The 12332-nt window shown below is 41.6% G+C and overlaps 1 protein-coding gene across 2 annotated transcripts in view; it reads left to right on the top strand.

Annotated features, from left to right (window-relative positions):
- STRIP1 (striatin interacting protein 1) overlaps positions 1-12332 on the top strand; it is a 263231-nt gene that overhangs the window by 19509 nt on the left and 231390 nt on the right. For both annotated transcript variants that reach the window (XM_069238339.1, XM_069238338.1), the window contains exons 2-4: positions 6876-6945; positions 11296-11370; positions 11981-12115. In XM_069238339.1, coding sequence (XP_069094440.1) covers positions 6876-6945; positions 11296-11370; positions 11981-12115 — 280 coding nt within the window. The remainder of the gene's footprint in view (positions 1-6875; positions 6946-11295; positions 11371-11980; positions 12116-12332) is intronic.

The following is a 12332-nucleotide window of genomic DNA, read 5'->3' as shown; positions in this document are numbered from 1 at the left end:
TTAAAGAAGACATTTATTATTACTTCACCACAAGGTTCCAAAAAAATAAAGGAAATTAGTAGGTCGAAGGCACATGTTTAAAAATAGTCACAGCAATGAAAGGAAAATATATCAAACTAATTCTCAACTGCAATGTACACAGCAAATATATATGATTGTATTCTAGCATAATTGCAAAGCAAAGGATAAAGTTAAAATTCATCACCGTAGGGCCTGCCAAGCTCTTCATCTTTCTCATGCCAGCAAGAAGACGAACCCCGCTCAACTGTGAGAAAGAGAGCCTCACCCTTGCGGGAAAATGTCAGGCATTTGACGTCCAATCCTGACCGAGGTATCAGAAATTCCCTCGCTACTGAGCAGGGCCACCTCTTTTATAGCTTAAACAACAATGAAAAGAGCCTTCTGAAAGGCCCTCCCCTCTCAAATGGAAGTATTCAAACATGCTGGCTACTGTAGGTCAGAGTTGGAAGAAAAACATTGACAACTGGCCAGCCTTTCAAGGCTCTCCTTCCAAGGCCGCACCTTTCTCTGCACTGAAGAAAAAAATATATATATACTTTCTTATCATGAACTGTTAGTGTTTGGTGAGAGAAATACGAAGAAACAAGCTTAGTTTACCATGTGGAAAAACACAGTTCAACTGCAATGTCTCAACTGCAATGTCTAACGCCACGATAAAGCCAATAGGCAGCTAAACTGAATACAAAATGTAATCTGCAACTGGTGAACACTGAACAACTAATATGCACAGTGGTGCAACACAAAGTCAGTGGTCAAACCTACCTATTTTCAATACATAGACCAATGAATGAAGCGAGGTAGCTGAAAGTTCCCTTTGAGTAAGCATAGTATACATATAACTTTAGTAAGATCAAAAAGACATGCATAATGCCAGATGGGGAAAAAATAAAATCATTTGTTATTTTAGAAGACTAAAAATATTTTAGGTGTGTCTACTACAAAGGTATTCAATTATTGTAGCAATTTACAACAATTATTAAAGGTGAACATACATTATTATGAAACTCATATACTGAAGAATAAAAATGCTACCCCTTGAGAGGTAGGTTCACAGCAGAAAGCCTTATGTTTCTTACAAAAAGAAACATTTACATCATAAAATGATGGGAGCCCACAAGTCCAGCCATCTTCTCCAAAAGTGATTCATTTCAGATATGCTTCTAGCAATACCTACAGGAACACTCACTACTTGACACTGATCGCAAAACTAAATTAAAAATCAAGGAAAGCAGCGGTTATTATTAGCATAGTCATTTAGCACAGATCATTCCATACAAACACCATATTTGCCTACAGCCAGTTTCAGGGTTGTTCATTATGGTTTCTTGGTAATCTGTTAAACTAAGAACACAGTAAGTAGCTGATACATCACACAAGTAGCAAGAATTGAGTTGAAAGCTTTTGTAAGAGATCCAAGTGTTTTGTAACTAGCCATTAATAGATGGCTCAAGTGATATGTTCCGACTGTTTTACTTCGCTAGATGGTGAGTGAGAGTGTGAGTCTTTCTGGAACTTTCATGCCCTTAAACGTAGAGGCACATTGTGGTATTGTAGCACTATAGAGACATCGAGGGCAATGTTGTTAGACATTTTGGAGACTCTACAGTTGGTAAACCTTAAATGATAGTTATCACTGTGATTTATCATTACATATCATAATTCTATATGGTCCATGTTTACTACTTCACTATTTATTGAATTAATACATATTACCTTAAAGGTCTCAAAGGGTGCCTCGGCAGAGAGAGTGACACACACATCTCTGTGTGCCTAATGTGCACAGCATACCCAGATTACCTTCAGTTGTTCTTCACCAAAAGCCCACTACTATATACATGTTTAGTGACTGGCTTTGCTGTGGCCTGTTGACTGGCAGTACACAGCCCTTCACACTGAGCCAGTCATTTCAGGTACGCTTGCAAAAATGTTTTCTTAGTGAATGTCTAGTACATTTCCATTTCTGGTGGGATGTGGGCCATTGTCAAGCATCACCAAAACTGGAGTGCATTGAACCACCAGGCTGACCTTCAAAGACTGGACTGTGCCTTCCTTGTTCTGTTTGAAAGAAGTTGTCTTCCTGTTTGCCTGCAAATAACAACCCTTCAAGGAAGCTGAACCCCCAGCCCAGTGTTAGCTTTAGAGTTGTGGAATTTCCCAAGACCAGGTCTAACAGAGCAATGCTAGAGGCCTGGCCAGCTCACCACTGAAGACAACAGTTACTTGTGACCAGCCAAACTTCTGACCCAGAGTCCCACTAAATACATCCACAGTGCCAATAAGTTGCCTTCCCCAGCCAAATTCCTTTTAGATAAACTGCTAAACATCCTCCTGTCACCCCAAGCTCCTACTCTGGCCTCACCTTCCACAGCAGACTTGTAAACCATATTATGTGTGCTATGAGACTGCCCAATATATTCAGGCATCCTCCTCATGTTCTCTCCATAACAGCATTGTGGTCCATTACTGGTCTTTTGTTTTCCTTACTAAAGTAAGTATAAAAAACAAGTTTCCACTTATGGGACACCTAGGCAAAGGGGGGGGGTATCGCGTATATACTGCATGTTGACCACTAATACATCGCAGCCACTTGATAAGCTTTGTGCAAGATGGGAGCACTGGGCGGGTCCGATGACGGAGGAGGACTGGAGAGACGCCCTGATGGGCCCAAAGACTGTTGACTATGACCTCACGGCTGAGATTGGTGCAGACCTATTTTCTTCATGCAGCATTCCTCTCCCCCAGAAGGCTGCACACGGCCGGCCTTAAGCGGAAAGCGGAGTGCCTACGGTGTGCGTGCCCGTCTGCAGACTTTTTTCACTTGGTATGGACATGTCCCGATATTGCTGACTACTGGCGTGCAGTGTTAACGGAGGTGTCCAGGGTTTTGTGGGAGGAGATGGAGCCCGCCCCCCCCCCTACCTGTCCTGTGGGTGTTCTCGAGGGAGTGGGCTCCAACAGGGCAGAGCGCACCTTTGTAGGAATGGCTTGTTTGGTGTCCAAAAGGGATATTGCCTCAGGCTGGAGAGCAGAGTCAGCCCCTGCGCTGGCGAAGTGGCGCAGCAGGATGGACTGGTGCGCCTCCCAAGAAAAACTGGTTTATGAAGCACGGGGTTGTCTGGCTAAATATGAGCGGGTGTTGGGGAGATTGATGGGATCCTGGGAGGACGCCATGGGCGTGATCCCTTGGTGTGAGCTGGGGGAAGTGCACCTAAGACTATATGGAGATCATATGGGGATTATAAATCCAGTGAATACGACTTATCTGTGTAGTGTTCAATCGGAGGAGGTAAATTGTGACCAGTGGTGTTATGCTGTGTTGACTTTTTGTTCGGCAATAAAATCAATAAAGCTGTTTTATAAAAAAAAAAAAAAGCTTCCACAGTTTTTCCTTTGACTTGCATACTGACCCTGACCCAAGTTCAAAATATATTGGAGTCGGCCACACGTCAGAAGAAAATCCAAAAATGAGAATGGTCAGAATGATCATTTTACTGTTCCATTGCTCCAAATCCTGACTACAAACTGCCCAAACACGCTTAATCAGTTGGAAAATCTCTAATGTGACCAATAGATTCTGAGATACAGTATTGGTTTTGTTGTGTGCTCTCATGAACTGTAATCCAAGAGATGTCTTCAGCCTTGGGCATCTCTGGAATACTAACTGATTCCAAAATAACGAATTCACAACAGCGTAAATCTTGATGGCAACAGTAAATGGGCATGTGATTCCAAAATAAGGAAATCACAACATCATAAATTCTGAGGGCAACAGTAAACGGGTTATACTACTAAAAGTTCCTATGATACCTGTGGCATCAGGGAAAGCCCCTCAATCTCAGCAGTTCACCATAAACTTTATAAACATCAAAAAGTGTGTTGCCCAGACTATTAAATTCAGAGATTTACCGATTGATACATCTAAAGGAGTTAAAGGCATCATGTTTTAATTTGCGCTAAGTATCAGACTTTCCAACACTGAAAGTCTCACCAAGCCTGCATTGAGTATATAATTACACATCCATCAACCAACCATCTTTGTGCACACCGTTTTGGGGTCTTTACATTTGAACCACATGAACTAACCTTCTTATTTTCTCTGTGTGTCATTGTTTTAGTTGTTATATCTACCACACTGTGCAGGAAAGTGTATTCTTTAGAAAGGTAATACCTTTGTCTCGACATTGACAGTTATTGATTGTGCTGACGCATGTTCTGCTGTCACTGGCTCCAGCCTTTAGACAATCCTAGAGTTGCTCGGTTTGAATGCTTGCCCCAGGAACCGATGCAGAGTGAAAAACTACAGCATCCTTTTTAACCATTGCAGTTGTAGAATGCAGAATGGAGGGAGGAGTGGATGGCAGAATATGCAATATCATTTTTGAACTATTAGGTGCTCCATATGTCTAACTTTATCTTGCTTTCACTTAATGTATAGATAAAATCTGAAACACGGGCACTGCATCTATGAATAAACTAAATCGCTTGGACACTGGAGCCCATAAAACAGCCTGAGATCCTGACAGTCCTGCTACGCATACAGTCAGCAGCACTGACCCATAATTAAAATGCCCTACATTTCTGCTGTTTTACACAATGAATGAAGATGAGTTCTCACTGAAAGTGTGACATTACTAGATAGATGCCAATAGTGATGTCCCAGTAACAACAGTAAATTAACAGCTGGAATAGAATTAGCAACACTAAGGTTTGTGGTGTTGGAAATGAGGTATAGAAGTAAGAAAGTGACTTAGTTAGGAATTAATTAATCAATAAACTCAGTAGGGTGGAAAGAAGTACTGAGTGTCCTGTGTGTTGATTCCAAAACAGCTGACATAAAAAAGCAACTTGTGATACCAAATTATTTGAAGGTGAACTAGTTCTGAGATTTTAGCTCTGTTATCCTCCTGGGAAGTGGAATATTCAAGTACAGTGATACAGAGCTACAAAGTAGAATCCTACTGAGCACCCATCATAGTATAGCCAATACCGAAGAACTGGAAACACACAATTGATTCCTAATGATATATTTACCAGTGAGATTATTTCAGGAGCTTAATATTAGTAATGAATAACGCATAACTAAATTACCTTCTGCCCTGCTTTTTTCGTCTCCAGATTTTCTCCTTCCTGTTAAACTGTGATGAATCCCTATTCCACAATTCCAGAATCCTTATAACAGCTTGGAGTGAAAGGCACAGATGTAAGACACGCTGTGCAAATCAAATGTGACATTTCCTAGTTAGCATGAAAAACTGACATTTCCACTAAGGAAGCAAAAGTGAAAATTGTGCCCTTTTCTTTCCTTACAGGCATTGACAACAAACATGACCACTGAGAATCCCATCACAGATACATTTCCCATATATCCTAGGAAAATGAACTACATAAAAGCATGTGACTCACAGAACAGATAATATTCCCTCTGACTATATTCCCCATAGTGAAATACTCTCTTCATGTAGAAATGTCTGCTTTTCCAACTCAGTCACTATGGCTCCATCCAGTTTCCTTCTGTCTATCTAATACTCATTTGTATCAGTTCTTTAAAGAACAAGCATTGACAATATCATATTCCCAGTTGACGCCATTCCAGCATCACCAGCCAACTTTCAGTTCTCTAGAATTTGCACTGCATAATAGTCAATTAAAATGTTCCAAACAGTCATCATTGATCCTTTTTGCTCATTACTTATAAAGTCTACTAGTGTCCTAAAATAGAACTTTTGAAAGGTCGATTCAGCTAACCAGTCGGACACTTTTATTATATGGTCCAGCTACATCTCTGTAAGAAGGCGTTAGATGTTAATCCCTCTCATTGAAAGTGCTCTAAACCAAGAGGTATCCAAGCCTACCACTTGAATAAGCCATCTGACCCACTACGAATGGTCGTAGAGGATAGTTGGGCAAAGTGTGTTTTGAATGAAAAGAGTACTGTACGTTGTACCACCCAAAGCGAGTGATCACTTGAGTAAATCAATATGGAGGCAATAAATGTTGTAATTCTTGAGATGGTAAACCACTCAGTTGTCCGAATCCAGCTCCCATGCGGCTGATGCTGCTTTACTCAAAATAGGACGTAAGAGTATTGTCTACTTAACAGCTAATGCTTCCCTTGATTGATTTGTGTTGCCTGCTGTCAGTAAAAAAGAGAGCATAATCCTCGCCTCCAGTCCTGATCTTATTGTCTCTTTGAACTACAAACTGAAGAAAATCTCTCCACAGGGCAAAGCACCAAACAACATTACTCACATATGGCCTCCAGAACTGTAAGACAGAGACATCTAGGGATTTTTATTGTTATGGAAGCTTGTTGCACCTCTATACAGCCTAATGCACAAGACCATCTGCTGGAAGGGCATGAGAGGGCTCATTTAGAAGTGTGCAAATTTTCAAGTTTGTTGATGAAGTATCAAAACTCCCTTGAATGATTCTACTCTAACAAAGAATCCACTAGCAGAATTATTTCCATGATTCTGTCCATATGTCAGTTAGTTTTCAACAGTAGGTTATCTTCCGTCGAATTAGACGTTTCCAGTTAGGGCCTAACTTTAAATCAATTTCTTTGGTATCATCATAAATTTCCTTTGCACACAAACACACACATCCATTAGAATGTGTAAATTAATTATGGTCATGTATAAAGTACACAGCTGCCAAGAGCCATGGTTGTCCTTGCAGTTAAAACTTGGGGGCTTTGTAGTTTTCCTGGTGCCGGAGGTTCATAGTAACTCCTACGGTTTATTTTGGACCGAAGTAATCAATGTTCGATGGGGGACAATGTGAATCAGATTATATTAAATGATGTAAAGAATCTATATTGTCCTTGAGTTGACTATGCTTTCCTTCTTTGGCAGGGTTTCTCGGAATCTCCAGATCTTGAGTTTGAGTATGCAGACACCGATAAATGGGCTGCAGAGCTTTCAGGTATGGAAAGAATTCAAACAGTCTTAGCCTTTCACTTAATTTATTAGTACCTCCTACAAACATGTCTGCTTATGTGTTTTTCAGTAAACAACAACATTAGAAACCTCAGTTGTTGTGAATTGTTCTGTCTTACCTGATACAATTCTCTCCCTCTCACCAACCTGGTTTGCCCCTTATTTCTGATTTAACTCTCTTAACTATGCCCTTTTGTGTCATCAAATATCGGGGTCAACTGCCTTCCTTTCAAAATGTGGTGCATCTTGGCTTCTTTTGATTTGATTTTGCTAGTAATCCGGGTCATGGTTTGTGCAGTTGACAGAAGTTAGCTATTGGATAAATCTGTTGAAAATTGAATATCCACTCACTGGTACCACTACTCACTTATTTTTTATTTTTTTTTATTTTTTTACTGTGTCATTTTTATAAATAGTGCTCACAGTTTCCCTCACTCACTATCTGAATTATCCTGTTGATTAGATTTTAGAAATTGGTGTAGGAAAATGGAGTATTAGGTGGTGTGGGGGTTAGTCCTCATCATGTAATACTTTCACAATACCCCAAAGATGCTCCTTGGTTTCACACTAGTAATTCCTTAGCTCAGTCCTCGTAGTGTGACAAAGAGCATTCAGGATTACTTAGAGGAATATGTGTTATGCATGTCACAGCACAAACATGGACGATAAGTAAATGACACAACTCGAAAGAACGCAGAAACCAATTTATAAAAATTTAGCTTATTTTTTATATAAATGTGAACACCAAAACAAACAGTATAGGTACAGCACAACCAAAGATATAGGTTTTAGAAGCAATAGTAAATTACTGCAGAAATTGCATATAAACGTCACTTTGAATTCAATGGCAAAATATCATATGTTGCAAAAATGCACTTAAAAGGCGAGTTGCATGGAACCCCTGGGAAGTTGAGCTAGTGCAGTCCTTGGGACCAGATCACAACAGTCAGGGGAGTTTTACCTGGCCCGTGGCATCCAGGTGCAGAGTTGTCCTAGTTGTCCATGGAGCTAAATAGTACTCATGTTGAAGTCACTGGCAGGGAAGCCACTGGTGACAAATGACCACTTGGAGATCGAACAACTGGGAACCCTACCAGGGTTAAGGCTGTGCATGCTCTGGGCCCAGGCCACAACAGTCATTTCACTTTTACCGTGTCTGTAAGGTCTGGGTGCAGAGTTGTCGTGGTTGTCCATCGTGCTGAACGGGGCTCACGCTGGTGCTGATTTTACCCTGGCACAATACTGCTCACAAGGGAATGCAAAATCCCATATGGGGCCGTGCCTGGTTTCCACATGTCGGATGTAGGTTGCATGCTGTGCTCTGCACCTTCAGCGTCGCGTGAAGGTCTTAGTTAGAGAGATGGCAATCAATAAGCTTTGGCAGTGGGAAAGGTGCAGGAATCCTTTGGGAAGTTACCAGGCTCCAAAAGAATGTGAGAGAGCAACCTAAAACTTGGACTTGGGCTGCACTGCAACTCCCAGAACACACTGAACACCTAGTTTTTGACAATCTCATGGCAGGCCTGATAGCCAGTGATACTTTGGTTGCTGTTTTTCCTGCAGTTTGCAGGGGTCTGGTGCCACCGGTCCAAGGGAATCTGAGGAGGCATCTGGCTTCCACAAGGGTTCCTTTGGTCGGTAGTGAACCTAATTCCCCGCCTGTCCATGAGCAGATGTGCCTGGGGGCAGGGAGAGAGCTGTTTCCTCGTTGGAGGACAGCTCTGATGGCTATCAAGGGCCATGAAGCCTTTGAAGCTCACTGCCCTGATGGCTCTGTTTTCTAGCCCTGCTGGGAGGATGAAGGTGTGACCTCCTTCCTCCCTTAGCCTTTTTTTCCTGACCTGTGGGAGCACCCAGGCTGCCTGACAGGAGGTCAGAAACCTGTCTCGACTGCAGCAAGTGTGGGGGGGGGGGGAAGCTGAGCAAACAGATGGGCAACATGTAGTGTGCCACCTGGGTGCATTCCAGCTGTTCCTCAACACTAGATTCTTGCTGTGGGAGAGAAGTCAAGTTGTTTGACACCAGACAGAACATATCTAGGCGGTACCATAATGGAGCTAGCAGCCATGGTCAGCTGGTGCTCAAGTCCCATGTTATCCTATGGACATGCCTGCACTTATAGTGTACCTTAATGGAAAGGATGCTACAACAACATAGAAGCTCTTGCTTATATGTCTGTACCTTAAATATAATGTATACTGTCCCCTGGGTTGCAGAGATCTACCCTAGGGGTGTCTGCCATATATATTAGGCAATGCATGGGACTGTGGCACTCTTAGTGAGGGCACAGTTAAACTCAAGCAGCTTGCACCGCTCTGGCAGTCCGTAATGGCAGGCCTGCCACCAATACGTTGGGTGGGTCACACCAGGGTGACACAAACGTGTGCTGCAGTCCTGGGTGCCCTTTTACCACCTATACCCTGGTTACCATCTACTAGGGACTTATAAGGGGACAAAGTATTTCCAATCCGGTAATTACCAAGTAGATAACAGTTTAGGAAGTGAGCACCGGCACTGGGGCCTGGTGAGCAGGGTTTCCGTGCACTCAGTCATAAACAGCAGCATAGGGGGCAAAAAGTGAGGGGTGACCATACATAAAGGGACATTTTCCTACACTTGGTACATGTGCCAGCTCAAAGTTCTTTAATAAAATGCTACCATATGTTTCAGATTTCTTGATGTCAATAGTTGTATTAAATAAATTTGTTAAATTTGGTCTTTGGCTCATTCCAGGCTCAAATGTTCTTTGCTTGTCCTTTCTCTGTGAGGCCAGTAGGTAGTTTGGTATTTTATGGTTAATCTTGACTCCTGCTTGGTAAGGCTTTAGAGACATTTTGCATTCCTCCTATCTACGCGCACAAGTTCTCAGTGAGTGGAGCTTTTTGGTCAAGAGAAGGCATCGATATCTTGGTGTTTTCTGAGCATAATGTGACTGTGTATTGTACACCTCTCAACATATTCCTCAGGATGCAAATATTTCTCTCCTTTGTTTCTTGCCTTTCTTGGTGTTTCATACTTCTTGTTATGGTCTCTCATGTTTTTAGTATTGGTTTCATCATCCACTGGGTCTGAATGAAAAGCTTATATTTTTCTTGCACCGTTTCTGTTACCTCACAAAAAATGTTCTTTCTTTTAATGATTTATTTGTTGAACTTGCTCTCTGGTACATTTCCCTATTCCTCTGTGTGAAATGCGTTTGTTTCTCTTATAGCAATATTAGATGTGCTCTCTTGCTGAACGTGATTTCGATCCCCTTATCTTTCATGGATTGTAAATTGCCCTCTTTATGAAATTAGATCGTGGCCTGTTGAGTTTGTGTTGAGGGTCCTTGTATGCCCTCGATTGACCTAACTCTTTAGGCGCTATGTTCGGTTTCCTGCCAGAATTTCGTTTGCTTGATCATCATGTTTTGTGGTCTTTAAAGGTCTATGGCATGGCTCTTGTACTCTGAATCTGTGTTGATTTCGATACTGGGCATAACATGTGATCTTTGTTGCTGCTTTGTTTTCTTTGTTCTGCAGGCCTCTCTTTTCTGCTTCTGACGTTATGTACCATTATGGAAGGCGCAGCTTTTGTTTTTTTCTGTTTTGGAAATTGCTTTTTCAACTGTCCATTTCTCGTTGCTGGATGTGGATCTTGATCTCTCTTCTGCACTGTCCTTGTGTTGAAATGCTGCCTTGCTTTCTGTCTACATTGCCTCAGCGTCCTAGAAGCTGTATTGGTCTCTGTACTGTACATGGCTTTTAGTCTCTAATGTGTTATTGGTCTCTGTGTTCAACATTGCTGTTGTAGAACACTGTAATGGTCTCTGTATTCGATTTGACTGCTAGTTTCTGATACTGTGAAGGCCTCTAAGCTGGTTGTTGATGACAGGTTGGTATATAGGTGGTAGTTACACCAACAACATGTCTCTATATGCCTTTTAATGTAGTGACCATGCCCTTTACCCAATACATTCTGGGGACATTGGATTTAATAAGCTCTTATTATTACCTCAGGTTTGGGTGGTGTTAGTCTTGTGAGTTTTTACAAAATGTATAAAGTTGTTTCTGTGGTCTGCATGGCTTTTGGTCACCGAAAACTGTGTCAGCCTGATGTGGCACTTGGTTTCTGGAAGCTGTGTTTCTCTGGACTGTGTGCTCTGCCTGGCTCTTTGGCTCTGTGTCGAATACTTCACATTTGCCGAACTATTGATCTCTGTGCTGGTGTTGTTCTTTTTCTGTGCATTTAACTCTTTATACATGGACTGGCTATTAATCAATGCATGATGCTGTTTTAAAGTATCCATGAAGTGCCAGAGTGTTGTTTTTCTTTGATTTTTTTTTTTTTCTTACAGAACTCTATAGTTACACCGAAGGACCTGAATTCCTCCTCAACAGAAAATGCTTTGAAGAAGATTTCAGAGTGCACGGTAAAATACCTTTACTACCTGATATCAAACTCAGCTGTATGTGACATTCTCATGCATTTAACTTTTCTCTCCAGCAAAACTAAACACTACTGTTTTTGGACCTTCTCACTGCAGTTGCGCATGGGACATGATATTCCTAGCTACAAACTCCTTCTTCAGCTACATTTAGATCTTGCATCTTATGTGTAGGAACTGGGTGTATGCCATCCATATGCACATACTCCTTTCTTTTCTGCTCCCAGGAACTTTGCAACCTTTGAGTATTATCATCAGTGTAGAGTGACATATGCCTTTTTGGGTCTCCTTTTACTTCTCTCTTCATTTTATATGCCCACAATCAATTCGAAGGTCTTTTTATCTCCTTTGCCTATTGCCGTTTCTATTCTTGTTCTTCTCTGTTCTGCATTTTTTCTTTCCAGCTATTTTCTCTTTAATGACGACTTCTCTTTGTTTTCTTGTCCAGTGCTTCCTTGGAGTTTGGTGCTTCCACTTTTTCTTTGCTCTCACTTTGCTACCAAGCCTTTTGTTTTGTCTTTGCTGTTTAGTCCTTTTGTTTGCCTCTTCCACCCACTTTGTTGTGCTAATTCACCCCATTTATCATTTTTTTCAGTGCCGGACAAGAAATGGACAGAGCTGAGCATCACAGAACAGCGGACCCATGCCATGCGCTTACTGGATGGTTTAGAAGTCACTGCCAGGGAAAAACGGCTGAAGATTGCTCGGGCCATTCTTTATGTCGCCCAAGGTCAGAAGGGTTTGTTTTCACGGAACACATTCTTTGTTGATCTTTGTTGATCTCTGGGGTCATACTAGGATATAATGCATTTTCGTGATGCTAACTAAGGCTTCTTTGTTGTCATCATGTTCCTTCTCTGTGGCCTTTACTGTGATGACATCTCCTATCTATACCTAGATACTTTTTTGGGCACTCTAAACTGCTAGAGTTTATTTGATTGCTCTTG

The sequence above is a fragment of the Pleurodeles waltl genome, chromosome 6 (assembly GCF_031143425.1).
Source record: "Pleurodeles waltl isolate 20211129_DDA chromosome 6, aPleWal1.hap1.20221129, whole genome shotgun sequence".
NCBI lineage: Eukaryota > Metazoa > Chordata > Amphibia > Caudata > Salamandridae > Pleurodeles > Pleurodeles waltl.
The sequence above is the reverse complement of the archived record's forward strand: the minus strand, read 5'-3'. Positions and strand labels throughout refer to the sequence as shown.